The sequence below is a fragment of the Cebus imitator genome, unplaced genomic scaffold (genome assembly GCF_001604975.1).
Source record: "Cebus imitator isolate Cc_AM_T3 unplaced genomic scaffold, Cebus_imitator-1.0 Scaffold136, whole genome shotgun sequence".
NCBI lineage: Eukaryota > Metazoa > Chordata > Mammalia > Primates > Cebidae > Cebus > Cebus imitator.
In genome coordinates this window covers 2,368,462-2,380,887 of record NW_016107451.1, presented here as the reverse complement: position 1 = coordinate 2,380,887, position 12,426 = coordinate 2,368,462, and the positions used below count along the sequence as shown (strand labels likewise).

The window sequence follows — 12,426 nt, the reverse complement described above, 5'->3', positions numbered from 1 at the left end:
TTTTTTTTTGAGACGGAGTCTTGCTCTGTCACCCAGGCTGGAGTGCATTGGCATGAACTCAGCCCATTGCAACCTCTGCCTCCTGGGTTCAAGTAATTCTCCTGTCTCAGCCTCCTGAGTAGCTGTGATTACAGGTGCCCGCCACTGCACCCAGCTAATTTTTGTATTTTTAATAGAGACAGGGTTTCACCATCTTGGCCAGGCTGGTCTCAAACTCCTGACCTCATGATCCACCCGCCTTGGCCTCCTAAAGTACTGGGATTACAGGCGTGACCACCGCACCTGGCCCCACATGCATGCTTACTGGGCAACTACATCCACTCCAATGGCTTCACCAACTCTATGCCCTGGTGATTCCCAAACTTCTAACTCTGCTTTCACTCATGAGCTTCATTTCCAACAGTCTGTGCCTGTCTCCAATCCTATGTCCTATAGGCACCACCACCTCGATCTGTCCCATATTAACCTTGTCACTTCCCCTTGACTCCCTGAAATGTGGGAGTGAAATGTCACTTCCCCTTACCTCCCTGAAATCCTTCCTCTCCCACATTGCTTTAGAATGGCAGAACCTGCTCAGAAATCTGAAAAGCCTACTAGAATCTTTCATCCTCCTCACCAGGATCTATCAGTTTTACCTCAGAATATCACTGACACCTGTCCCCTCCTCATCCTTCCCAGTGGAGGCCCACTACAATGGCGTCCTCACTGGTCTCAAGCATTCTCTTTTATCTCTGCAATGCATCCTCCATGCTGTGGTCTGAATGGTCTGTTATACTGTCCTTAAACCTGTGATGGCTTCTTATCACCTATGGCATATAATCCAAATCCATTAGAAAGATATTTGAGGCTCTCTCCTTCCATTCCCCCGACATTCAACCTTCACTGTAGATATGGACTCTAGAACCAGATGGCCCAAGTTCAAATTCTGGCTCTTGTCACCTACTGAACTTGAATGTGAACTTCAGCAACCTAATGAACTTCCTTCTGATTGATTCCTTATCTATACAACGGATAATACAGATGCTCCCCAGTTTAAGTCCCAGTAAACCCATTATAAAGTCAAAAAATGGTTAAGTCAAGAAGCATCTATAATTTGCCTCTCAAGGGACTTTTCTATGGACTGTGATCATTCAAGTCTGAGTCTGGAACATGTGGCAGGGTGCCTGTCACTGGAATGGACTCAGTTCTGATTTAAGTAGCCTTGGCTATATGTCATGCACACACCAGCTCCTCTCCACAGGTATGCTCCATCCTCTGGTCTCCCCACTACAAGGAGCTCATCTCAGGCCACGGCTTTTCACAGAACCAGCTGGTTATTTGGAAGTACCCAACCATGGCCAAGGTGGCTGAACTGAAAGGTAGGTGGCTTGGTGAAAAGCTGGACATAAAAGGCCACATACTGTTTGACTGAAATGTCCACAGTAGGCAAATCCAGAGACAAAACACATTAATGGTTGCCAGGGGCTGAGGAGAGAGGGTAATGAGAAGTGCTGAAAATGTCTTAGAATTAGTTTCAGCACTTGTACAATTTTGTGAATATACTAAAAACCACTAAACTGCACACTTTAAAAGGATGAATTTTATGGTACGTGAATTATATCTCAATAATGTTGTTACAAAAAAAGGGAGGCGTGTGACCTAGTGCCTCCTTTATGGGCGGGCTATGGCTGCATCAGCATTCATATGTACTGCTCTCATTTGCTCCAGGTCACACATCCCGGGTCCTGAGTCTGACCATGAGCCCAGATGGGGCCACAGTGGCATCCGCAGCAGCAGATGAGACTCTGAGGCTATGGCGCTGTTTTGAGTTGGACCCTGCACGGCGGCGGGAGCGGGAGAAGGCCAATGCAGCCAAAAGCAGCCTCATCCACCAAGGCATCCGCTGAAGACCAAGCCATCACCTCAGTTGTTTTTTATTTTTCTAATAAAGTCATGTTTCCCTTCATGTTTATCTGTTTCAGCTAATCCCTTTATTCTTTCATGACTTATGTCCTAGCAGCCTTCCTAGGGGCTCTACTCTACTGGGATCAGAGAGCTAGAAATGTCCGCTGGGAGACTTGACCATCTATCCCTCCTGTTTATGAACAGGGCCAAGGCTGTTGTGTTTTCCCACCTCCTCCATTCACATATGTATACACACAGCCTCTGTGGTTTCCTCTGTCACTTTTAATTAAGACAAGTGAGTAAGCAGCCTCTACAGGCTGTATTCCCAGGCCCCCGCCCACCCTGACCTTTGGCCCAGAAGCTACTGCTTCAGTGTATGGGGTGGAGGAAGGAGACTGGGTCCACAGTGACAGGTTATTGCTGACCTCTTCAGTGTGAGGAAAAAGGCCATGAGACCCTCGTGGGGCCAGCCCTGAGTGCTCCTCTCCCAAGTTTAAGGCAGGGAGGGGGAAGTAACTGTCCAGCCCTTTTAGCCCCCAGCTCTGGAGTGGCAGACAGCAATGAGGCCACATCCCTGGAGCTGGCCGGGGGAAGTAGGTGAGGAACGGAAGCGTGGTCCCTGTAGACCAGCTGTGGGGAGGGGAGGGCCAGTCCCCTGCTCAGTCCTGACCACATAAGCCTTGGTCACAGGTGTAGGTGAAGAGGGCACTGATGGACACTGCCCAAGATGCAGTCCTGAGGCACTTAGGTGTGTGCCTATCTAGGCCATGCTTCTCAGTTGGCCTTGACCTTGGCAATATCTGGAGCTCCATTTTGCTGAAGTGCACGGGGCAGCCGCTTGCCCTTGGTGTAAGAGTGATACCAGAAGTTGGAGAACAGCACGAAGAAGATGGTGCCATACATCCAGATAAGGTGAATTATGACTGGGTACTGGTAGTTACAGCTGGACATAAAGTAGTACTGGGAGATGTGCAGTGAGACCAGGACAAACTGGATCTAGGACAGAGAAAGGCCAGGGTCAGAGGGAACAGTGAGGACTAGAGGGGAAGAGGGGGTAGAGAAAGAGATAAACGTTGAGTAGGGAGAGATGGGGTCGAAGGTGAGAGACTGGGTAAAGGCAGGATCCAGGCTAGGAATGTGGGGGGATGCTTATAGGTAGGTCAGGCCAAGCCCCTCACCAGCTGAATGGCTGTCATATGCTTTTTCCACCAAAGGTAGGGTTGAGCCACAGGGCCAAGGGCAGACAATCCGTAATACAGGTACATTATGACATGCACAGAAGAGTTTATCATGGCATGGAAAGAGCCCATTCCTCCTGTGAGTGTACAATAAGACAGCGTCAGCAGAGCCCAGCCCCTGGTGCCCACCCTCTTCCCATAGTGGCCTTCTCCACTCACCCGGGGCAATCTTTATCCCCCACCACCAGCTCCAGGGAAGCACAGAGTGATGGAAGACATGTAGGAAGGTCACCTGCCCGTCTTTCTTTCGGAGAATAAAGATCACCTAAGAGAAGAGTGAGGGAAGGGGTTTCAGAACCTGGCCTCTCCACCTCATTCTCCCCACAAGTTCTCACATCTCATATAACTACTCACTGTGTCCATCAGCTCAATGAACTTGGAGAAGAGGAAGAGCCAGGCCACCCGAACCATCTGCAAGAAGTTAGGACAGCCTTAGGACCTCATACACTCTTCTAAGAGCCTGCCTAAACTGGGCCTTGAGCACAGGTCCCAAACTGGTCCTATCCACCAGGTTGCTTATGACCTAGCCCCAGTCCCTACTTACCCTAAGTGCCTCAGGGCTGTTGGAATAGTCCACAGGGTCACAGCGCCAGGTATAGGTGCTCAGCCAGCCCGACATCAGGAACTAGGAAGGGGTGTGGATTAGACCACCAGAGTTCCCCCTTCCCAGCCATCCCTCCCCTTCACTAGCTGAGGACATGGATCTGAACCTCTCTGGAAAGGAGAAACGCCATGCTCTGGCTGTATGGCCTGCTCCTTATCCTGCTGACAGAAATTAAAGCCCGGCATCCCAGGGGCCCACCTCATAGACAATGTAGAGGGAGAGTGCCACCAGTGAGAAATTGTAGACAATCATGAAACCACGGAGCTGGAAGGGCTTCCGATTAGCCATGATGCGAGGCCCAAGTGAGAGAACGAAGTACACGTAGGTCAGGAGGATGGAGGTCATTAGCAGCGGGGACCCCATCAGAGGGTAGCCCTGGATCCGGGGATCTACGAATAAGGGTCCAAGGAGTTAGAAAGGGTCACAGGGTTCAAAGGGTCTTCATTATGTCTACGGACATGAGGTCTGGTCACAAAGGGTCAAAGGGTCCACAGGAACTCTTCATTAGAAGACAGCCCTAGATTCAGGGGTCCCGAGAAAGAAAGGAGGAAAGGGCTGGTAGACAGTGTCTTACCTGCATGCTTTATCATCTCCTGGTACAAGTTCACGACAGCCTCCATCCTGACTAAGGACTCTGGGGAGGTACAGAGGGTAGACGTCAAACAGAGTCCACTGCACACCCCCATCCCACAGAGATGACACAGAACCAGACAACTCCCAGTGCCTCATTGCAGAAAGGACAGAATAGTGAAAGGAAGGAATTACTGGGGACTAGGGGGAGGAGGCAGTTTGGTGGAGGCATCTGCTCCCCACACATCCTGCCTGCCTGGGAAGGGCTGTTCCACCCTTCCTCTCCACACCTTACTCTGCTCTCCTCTCCACAATTTTACTTCCTGGCCTCCTTTTCCCTCTTCCTCCGTAAGAGAACTCTCAATTCCAGGTCTCTTACTGGAGAGTCTTACCTCCTCACCAACAGGGAGCTCATCTTCAGAATGAACTCCGTCTCCCCTCCTCACCCAAGTTCCTTACCTTTCCAGCTCTGGGTCTTTCTTCTCTCCAGGGATTTCTCCCCTTCAATCTCTCCTCTCCTGCTCTCTCCTCTTCCCGTCCCTATGGACATTTCCTGGGACTCTCTTCTTCTCCCCAGGATCCCTCCTGTCCCTGCCAGGAATCTCACCTCCCTGGGCCTTTGTGTCCCTTCCAGAACCTTATCCTGGGATTCCTTCTTGCCCCTGCTGGGACACTCATCTCCCTACGTTTCTCCTCTGCCTTCCCGGGGCTCTCACCTCCAGCCTCTCCTCTCCGGCGCTCTCCTCTCTCCTCTGGCAGAGCCCTTCCTCTCCTGGAGTCTGGCTCTTTGAGACTCCTGCCCCGGCGGCTCCACCTGTCTGACTAGATCTGGCAGCAGCCCCGCCCTCCGCCCGCCCCCGCTGTACTGCGCATGGGGTGGAGGGTGGGTCCAGGCCACAGGTCAGTGCCTGGGGGAGCAGTACCCACCAGGATTGGGAAAGCCAAGTAAAGCCCCAGACTCACCACCCACCCACCCGGGACCAGCCCGATGAGCTAAGGTCCTAGGTTCAGAGCCAGAAACCTCCTCCGACCCCAGCCCCAGCCCCAGCCCTGGCCCAAAGCACTGCGGAAAATCCACACCCAGCATCCTCTCCTAAGCCGGGCATAACTTCTCAGTTTGTCCTATTTCAGAATGGGTACAAGCACTCTTTCCTTCCTGGGAGGGGCAGGGAAGCCAGTGGCATGTGAGAGGGTGGAGGAGTGGGGGAGGTCACAGGAATCTTCCCCTCCCTCAGGGAGGTGTCCTGATAAGCTAGGCCCCCTCCCCCTCAGGGCCTGAAGGAATGTCGGGGGAAGGCTCCCAGGGACACAAACACCTCTGGCCAGACCCAGGAGAGCCTGGTACTGACACAGTCCCTCAGGGACAAGGCATTCTTGGAACAGAGCAGGGCCCAGGGCAGCAGGTGCCCCAGGCTCCCTGCTTCCAGAGAAGCACCTGTGCAGGTGCTGAAGCGGCACACCTCTGACATCTCCCGCCACGCACACCCCTCACAGCCACTCTCCCACACCTCCAGGAGGCCCACCTTCTTTAGGCCCACCATGGTCAGGCCCCAAGCCTGCGGTCCACACTGCCCCTTACCCACCTCTCCACCCCCAATGGCCAAGGCGCCATGCCGAGGGCTGGCACACACGTCACCTGCCTGACACACCACCCAGCACCTCCGTGGGCTGACACGCGTGGCTCCTGGCCCTCATGTAGCTCCGCCGCCGCCCAGGCACACGCACGGGCTCACCCGCGGGGCCACTCACACACATGTGCGCGCTGCCTGGTCACGCTCGGATCCCCTCCTCACTTGCTCCCCCACCCTCCGGCTTGCTGGCCGCCCATCCCCGGCAGGGCCCAGGCGGAGGCGAGGCCGCCAACACAGGTTCCTCCCTGACACAAGGGAGCCGGCCAGCCTGTTATCTCTCAACCACCAGCCCCCAAGATCAACCCACACACCCGGCAGGCCAGGAGGGACCCAAGGCTCCTGGGACGACCTCTCCCCAAGTTGCAGGAAAATCTGGGTGTGTCCCTCGTGGGAGAACTCAGCCCGTCCCTTCCTTCCTTTAAGATGGATGGAAGGGAAAAGGAGCCTGGCAAAGTTAGGGGAGCGGGGGGAGGGAGGGGAGAGGAGGAAGGAGAGGGGCAAAAGCAGGAGTGGTGGAGGAAGGCCTGGGTGTAAGCAAATGGGGGCCGGGGACCGGGTGTGGGGGAGGGAGGGTGCTGGCGAGGCCCGGCCCCAGGGAGCTGGGACCTCCCACCCACCGGCCGCGGGAATAGCCTCGCCCACAGCCTGGGCAGGGCAGGGCAGGGCTGAGCCGGGCTGGGCCGGGCTGGCCAGGCAGGGGGCGCCGGCACGTGGAGAGCCGGTGGAAGGTCCAGACTCACCCGTAGGGGCCAGGCGGGCAACGGCGGAGGGCTCGGAGGGAACAGGGCCAGAGAGAAGTCCCCGGGGCCAGCCTGCCTGCCTGCCACTTCCTCATCTGCTGGGCCGACTTTCTGTCACCAGAGGGGGAGGGGCGGGAGCGCCCGCTGATTGGGCGGCCGGCGGGGCCGGAGGCCGGCAGCGCAGGCTCGGCCGGGGCGGGGGCAGGGGCGGGCCGCCGGGTCCCGGCAGGAAGCGCTGCGGCCCGGGCTCCCAACCCTTTCCCTCGCCGCCCGGGCCCGCCCAGGTCGGTGGCTGCGGCCTGGTCGCCTCCGGAGCACGCCTCTTCTTCCCGACGTGCACCCCAGAGGCCGGGCTTGTCCCGGGGTGACTGCTCCCCAGCAGGACCGCACGTCTGTGTGCGGCAGGCCAGGCTTAGGGCTCGCGGGGAGGGTTCGGCCTTGCCCCCAAAGAGCTCCCTCTCCTGCCGGGTGAGCGCAGAGCGGCGGGCTGGAGCACAATGCGTGTGCTGAGGGCAGACTGGGTTGGCAGGAGGTCTGAGGTGGAGAGAAGCCTCACCAGCCTGTACACTTGGAGGAGCCCTAAGCGTTAGGATCCGCTTTCGAGGGCAGCCTGGAATGGAAGTGGGAGGATACAAGTGGCCCCAGGGCAAGCATAGTGAATCACCGGCTAAACTGGCCTTCGTGGTAGTGAAAGGAAAAAAGGGACATGAGGCTGACAGTGGCTGAATGTAGTAGGTCCTGAAGGCCAAATGGGGCGATCTGATTTTTATTCTAGAAGCAGAGGAAAAACAGTAAAGATTTTTGAGAAGACTATAATCAGGCTTGTATCATTAATTGATCAGACGTTTATGGACCACCCACCGTCCCTGCACTCACGGGGCTTGCAGTCTATCTGTCTGAATCACTTCACTCTGGCAGCCAGTGTGAGGAGGGCACAGGAAGGAGACCAGGTGAAAACACTAGCCTGACCAAAGAAGGTCTGGAAACTGATGGGATTGGAGGAGGCGGACAATGTGGAGCTTTCCTCCAGACAGCTGGACTGGCTCTATATATTTAGTTATCTATTCCACACCCCCCAACCCCCACCTCTACACACACTAACTGGACTCAACTAGTGGGGGCAAAGGACGGACTAGGTTTTAGTGAAATGGAATTTCTACCTCTAGCGGCCCCTGGAACAGGAGCACACAATTGAATAACTGCTTGTAGGCTTGGTTGGTGTAAAAGTGGACAGAATTAGGAAATTTGGGCTACTCTGGGCACACTGCCTATGGGGCAGCCCTGCTCCGCAAGGAAAATAAACACATTTTCTAAAAAAAGAATTGACCAGGTGTGGTGGCTCAGGCCTGTAATCCCAGCACTTTGGAAGGCCAAGGTGGGCAGATCGCCTGAGGTCAAGAGTTTGAGGCCAGCCTTGCTAACATGGCAAAACCCCATCTCTACTGAAAATACGAAAATTAGCTGGGTGTGGTGGTGCACGCCTGTAATCCCAGCTACTCAGGAGGCAGAGGCAGAAGAATCACTTAAACCTGGGAGGCGGAGGTTGCAGTGAGCCAAGATCGAGCCATCACACTCCAGCCGGGGCAACAAGAGCGAAACTCCGTGTCAAAAAAATAAAAAAAAAAAGAATAAGGAATTCAGAAGACTTGCTGGTTGAGAGAATAAGCTGTTCACAAATGGTGGGACAGGCTGGGCATAGTGGTTCACACCTGTAATCCCAGCACTTTGGGAGGCCAAAGCAAGCAGATTGCTTGAGCTAACAACTTCAAGCCTGGGCAACTTTGTGAGACCCTGTCTCTACAAAAAATACAAAAAATTGGCCGGGTGTGGTGGCTCATGCCTGTAATCCTGGCACTTTGGGAAGCTGAGGTGGGCGGATCACCTGAGGCCAGGGGTTCAAGACCAGCCCTTGGTGAAACCCCATCTCTACAAAAATACAAAAATTAGCCGGGCATGATGGCAGGTACCTTTAATCCCAGCTACTGGGGAGGCTTGAACCCAGGAGGCAGAGGTTGTGGTGAGCCGAGATCACACTACTACACTCCAGTGTGGGTGACAGAAAGACTCCGTCTCAAAAAATAATAATAATTACAAAAAATTATCTGGGCACGGTGGTACATGCCTGTAGTCCCAGCTACATGGGAGGCTGAGGTGGGAGGATGACTTGAGCCCAGGAGGCAGAAGCTGCAGTGAGCCAAGATTACCCCACTGCACTCCAGTCTGAATGATAGAGACCTCATCTCAATAAATAATAAATAAATAAACGACTCCACAAATGGTGGGATATAGCTATGTGGAAGTTTAGTCCTAGAGCTTAGGTAAGAGGTCTGAGCCAAAGTACAGATATGACCCAGCCTATTAGTACCCATCCTTGAAAGGAAATGGCAGAAGAGTTCACTATTTAAAAAGCTCCAACTTCTAACTTAGCACTGTACACTAAGGTCCTACCTGATCTGGTCCCTGCCTAGTCCTCTCATTCTACCTGTGACAACTCTCCTGGGCCCCATCCGGTGCTTTAACCATTCCCTGAGGATGTCAGCATCTTTCATACCCCTTTCAACCCTTAAGCCTTGCCCCCAGCTCAGCACAAGGAACAGTCAAGTCACCTAGGCAGTAAATCACTCCCTCCTCTTGCTCTCACAGATGTAATTATCTGCTTATTCGAATCCCAAAACTATAAGCTCCTCTTAGCCAGGGCCAGGTTTTGTCATCTCTGTATCTCCAGCATCAGGCCCATTGTCTGGCACTCAGTTGATCCTCCATGTTTGTTGAGTGAATGTTAGTGTGAATGGGATGATGTGAGAAAGGAAGAGAGGCCAACGGACTCAGAGTCAAGTGGAGAGGACAATAAGAATTCAAAAGCCTTTCCATTTCCCTGTTCACTGAGTCCATAACTATTTACTGAAAGCCTGTGTGCCAGGTATACCCTAGTGACTTTGGGTTCACACCTGATTCCAAAGGCTTGAGTTTAAATGTTCTAATTAGTACCTGTGTGACCTTATGTAAGTTGCTGAACCTCTATAAAATGGGAACAAAAACAGTACCTATCTCATAGGATTGCTGTGAAGACCGAAGGAGATAACCCATGTAAAGTGCTTAGCACTGTTTCTGTCTCAACATTTAATGGACAAGGTGGGAAAGTGCCCCATATATACTTATGGAAGTATATTTTGAAGGTATATACTTATATGTAGATTCGTGAGCATTCTTTTAACAATATTTCCTAAACAGTTACTGTGTGTAAACCACTGTTGTGAGAGCACTATTGAGAGATTTTGGTTTAAATGTCCATCATAAGAGTGCACTAGAGACAAAGCAGACCATTATAGATGATGAAACTGTCCCTGAGGCCAAACACAATAGTGACAGGAAACTTCAACTGTGTATTTATTTACCTGGATCACGTTGGTAAATAATCATAGCAGGCCTTCTATAAATGCCGACTGACTACATGAATGAACATGCTCAAAGACAGTTGTTCAGCTCTTGTCCCAGGTTCTTTCACACCCTTCTCCCACTTCCTGAGTTTATTTTGTTCAGTTTGGCAAACAGTGAATGGATGGGAGAGAGCATCCTCAAATATCTAATATAGGCCACTTATCCCCAAATCCTACCAAATTGCATCTTCATGGCCCTGGGGTTCCTGCAAAACACTCGGTCTGACGGAAAAGACAGACATATAGATGAGCAATTATATATGGTGAGTGTTCCCATAGAGATAAACCCAGAGGGTTTTGAAAGCACTGGGGTGCGGAGGCACCTTAACCGAGTATGGAGGCTAATTCTTGAAGGTGGCACAAAAATGACAAGTTGAACATTAAAGGATACTTTCTAGGCTGGGAGTGGTGGCTCACACCTGTAATCCCAGCACTTTGGGAGGCCGAGGCAGGTGGATCACCTGAGACCAGACTGGCCAACATGGTGAAACCCCATCTCTACTAAAAAATACACAAAAAATTAACCAAGCGTGGTGACGGGCACCTGTAATTCCAGCTACTCGGGAGGCTGAGGCAGGAGAATCGCTTGAACGCAGGAGGCGGAGGTTGTAGTGAGCCAAGATTGTGCCACTGCACTCCAGCCTGAGTGTCAAGAGCAAGACTCCGTCTCAAAAAAAAAGGACACTTTCTAGAAAGCAGGGAAAGGCATTCTCAGCAGAGATAAGCATGTATGTGAAGGCATGGAAGCAAGAGATGTGACAGGTTTGGGGAACGCTGGTAGTTTGGTATGACTCCAGTTCAGAGGGCATATGGGAAGGGCAGGAAAGGTAGGCATGAGTCAGTTTATGAAGAGCCTTGTATGCCACAGTAAGAAGACAGGATTTTATTCTGTTTATGTTTTTCAGCCCTGGCTGTAACTAGAATCAACTGGGGAGCTTTTAAAATATCAATGCCTGGCTCTCACCTCCAGACTGATGCTAGATGGTTGTTCTTAATGGGAAGAGGCCAAAGCATGTTTAAATGCTGTGTGGAGAGAGACAGTAGGATCCAGCATACATATAACAAGACTAGTCTCTAACTAAGGAGAATGGAAATAGAGTAAGTTCATCAGAGAAATGGGAGGAAATTGAGAGAGTTTTGTCTAAAGGAGTCTAATTTTTCCTTTAGTCGGATATTAGCTATTTGCTGAACATGGGGGATGGGTAGGCAGTAGGATAAGGAATTACAGGGAAGTGGTACAGTCTGGAGTAGCTGATGATGGAGTGCTGGGAAAGCTTGGTGAACAGAGTGGAAGACCCCACTGGGTGGGAGGCCATAAGGAGTACACCAGTTTAGAAGGCTGTGTGATGTTCTCCAGCAGAGCTAAGTGAGTGGGAGTCAGGAGAGCAGAAACAGGACTGTTTGGGATCTGCAGGGAAGCCAGATGGAAGGCCTTGCTGGGAAGAGGGTTCAGTGAAGGCTGTGTAGACAAAACTAAGCCAAGGATACACTGTTAAACTGGAGAAACTGAAGGGGTCAAGGAACTCATAGGTTTGATAAGGATGAAGGCCAGGTGTAGTGGGAGAAGGAAACCCAGTCCAGCAACTAAAATTCCATCTCCTTCATGGAGCCTTCCTGACTAATGGGAAATGAGGTGGCGACTTCCCCCGGGTCCCACCCTGTCTGACTCACTCCTCACTCACTGCTCCTCAAAGGGCCCGTCTCCATCCTCTTTCTCAAGAAGATAAACCACTGATGTTGTTTCTCCAAAAGTTCAGCCTGAAAACCACTATCTGTATGAACTCCATTCCCATGATTGTTTGAGGCTTCCTTTATATGTTTCAGCACAACTATTAAATGGAGGTAGGATCAGAGAAGCAGAAATGGCAATGAGGAAAAAAACGGAAAAAGTATGCCTGCATGTTTATGAGTGAGTGAGTGGAACAGTCGAGGGAAAAGACAATGGGAGAGAGAGAGGGGGGTATCAGCTATGAATAGGAACTGAAGGTCAGATTGAGGGGCCACAGAACTGGCAGGTGGAGATGGAAGCAGCCTCCTGGGGGCTATGTCAAGCTTCTCCATTCTCCATCCTATACAGGACAAAGGGTACTTCCTATACAATATCCACACAGAGGAGCTGACAGGAGGGTTAGCCCGTGAGGATGGGAGCGTGAGGATGGGAGCACAAAGATGAGGGCAAAGGGTTTGCCAGTTAATAATTCTGCATGTCCCTGGGCCCCAGCCAGCTAGCTGGTATCTCTTCCTAAGCAGGCTGGGACCTTGGCTGAAAGAACCAGGGCTGGAAAGACATCGGGCTGGCAGAAGGGAGAGATTGCATGCAAA

General features: G+C 52.1%; 3 protein-coding genes across 9 annotated transcripts in view; 1 reads left to right on the top strand and 2 right to left on the bottom strand.

Moving 5' to 3' along the window:
* CDC20 (cell division cycle 20) overlaps positions 1 to 1,957 on the top strand; it is a 4,556-nt gene extending 2,599 nt beyond the window's left edge. The window contains exons 8-9 of the mRNA XM_017541605.2: positions 1,200 to 1,358; positions 1,708 to 1,957. Coding sequence (XP_017397094.1) covers positions 1,200 to 1,358; positions 1,708 to 1,886 — 338 coding nt within the window. The 3' untranslated portion in view covers positions 1,887 to 1,957. The remainder of the gene's footprint in view (positions 1 to 1,199; positions 1,359 to 1,707) is intronic.
* A 191-nt stretch (positions 1,958 to 2,148) lies between these two features.
* ELOVL1 (ELOVL fatty acid elongase 1) lies at positions 2,149 to 7,034 on the bottom strand. 6 transcript variants are annotated; one of them, XM_017541728.2, is made up of 8 exons: positions 6,668 to 6,836; positions 4,301 to 4,360; positions 3,925 to 4,115; positions 3,667 to 3,747; positions 3,477 to 3,533; positions 3,282 to 3,387; positions 3,063 to 3,199; positions 2,149 to 2,880 (listed from the first exon to the last, which is right to left on the bottom strand). In XM_017541728.2, the coding sequence occupies exons 2-8, from the start codon at positions 4,344 to 4,346 to the stop codon at positions 2,659 to 2,661; spliced, it is 840 nt and encodes a 279-aa protein (XP_017397217.1). In that variant the 5' UTR covers positions 4,347 to 4,360; positions 6,668 to 6,836; the 3' UTR covers positions 2,149 to 2,658. The 6 variants fall into 6 exon arrangements, with proteins under 6 accessions (XP_017397217.1, XP_017397219.1, XP_017397220.1 ...); XM_017541730.2 differs by lacking the exon at positions 6,668 to 6,836 and adding an exon at positions 6,239 to 6,577 and having other exon boundaries at positions 2,157 to 2,880; XM_037743166.1 differs by lacking the exon at positions 6,668 to 6,836 and adding an exon at positions 6,948 to 7,034 and having other exon boundaries at positions 2,292 to 2,880.
* Positions 7,035 to 7,081: 47 nt separating this feature from the next.
* Positions 7,082 to 12,426, bottom strand: part of MED8 (mediator complex subunit 8) — a 22,249-nt gene continuing 16,904 nt past the window's right edge. The window contains exon 8 of one of the 2 annotated variants that reach the window (XM_037743165.1): positions 7,082 to 7,277. In XM_037743165.1, the coding sequence (XP_037599093.1) occupies positions 7,247 to 7,277 (31 nt within the window). In that variant the 3' untranslated portion in view covers positions 7,082 to 7,246. Of the gene's footprint in view, positions 7,278 to 7,312; positions 7,654 to 12,426 lie in introns of those variants that run through there. The other variant, XM_037743164.1, reaches the window with a different exon arrangement.

Coding starts and splice junctions, on each gene's coding strand:
- ELOVL1 (XM_037743166.1), bottom strand. CDS start 4,346: ATGGAGGCTGTCGTGAACTTGTACCAGGAGATGATAAAGCATGCAG. Junction 4,116..4,300: donor GGAGATGATAAAGCATGCAG/GTAAGACACTGT, acceptor CCTTATTCGTAG/ATCCCCGGATCCAGGGCTAC. Junction 3,748..3,924: donor CCCTCTACATTGTCTATGAG/GTGGGCCCCTGG, acceptor ACCCCTTCCTAG/TTCCTGATGTCGGGCTGGCT.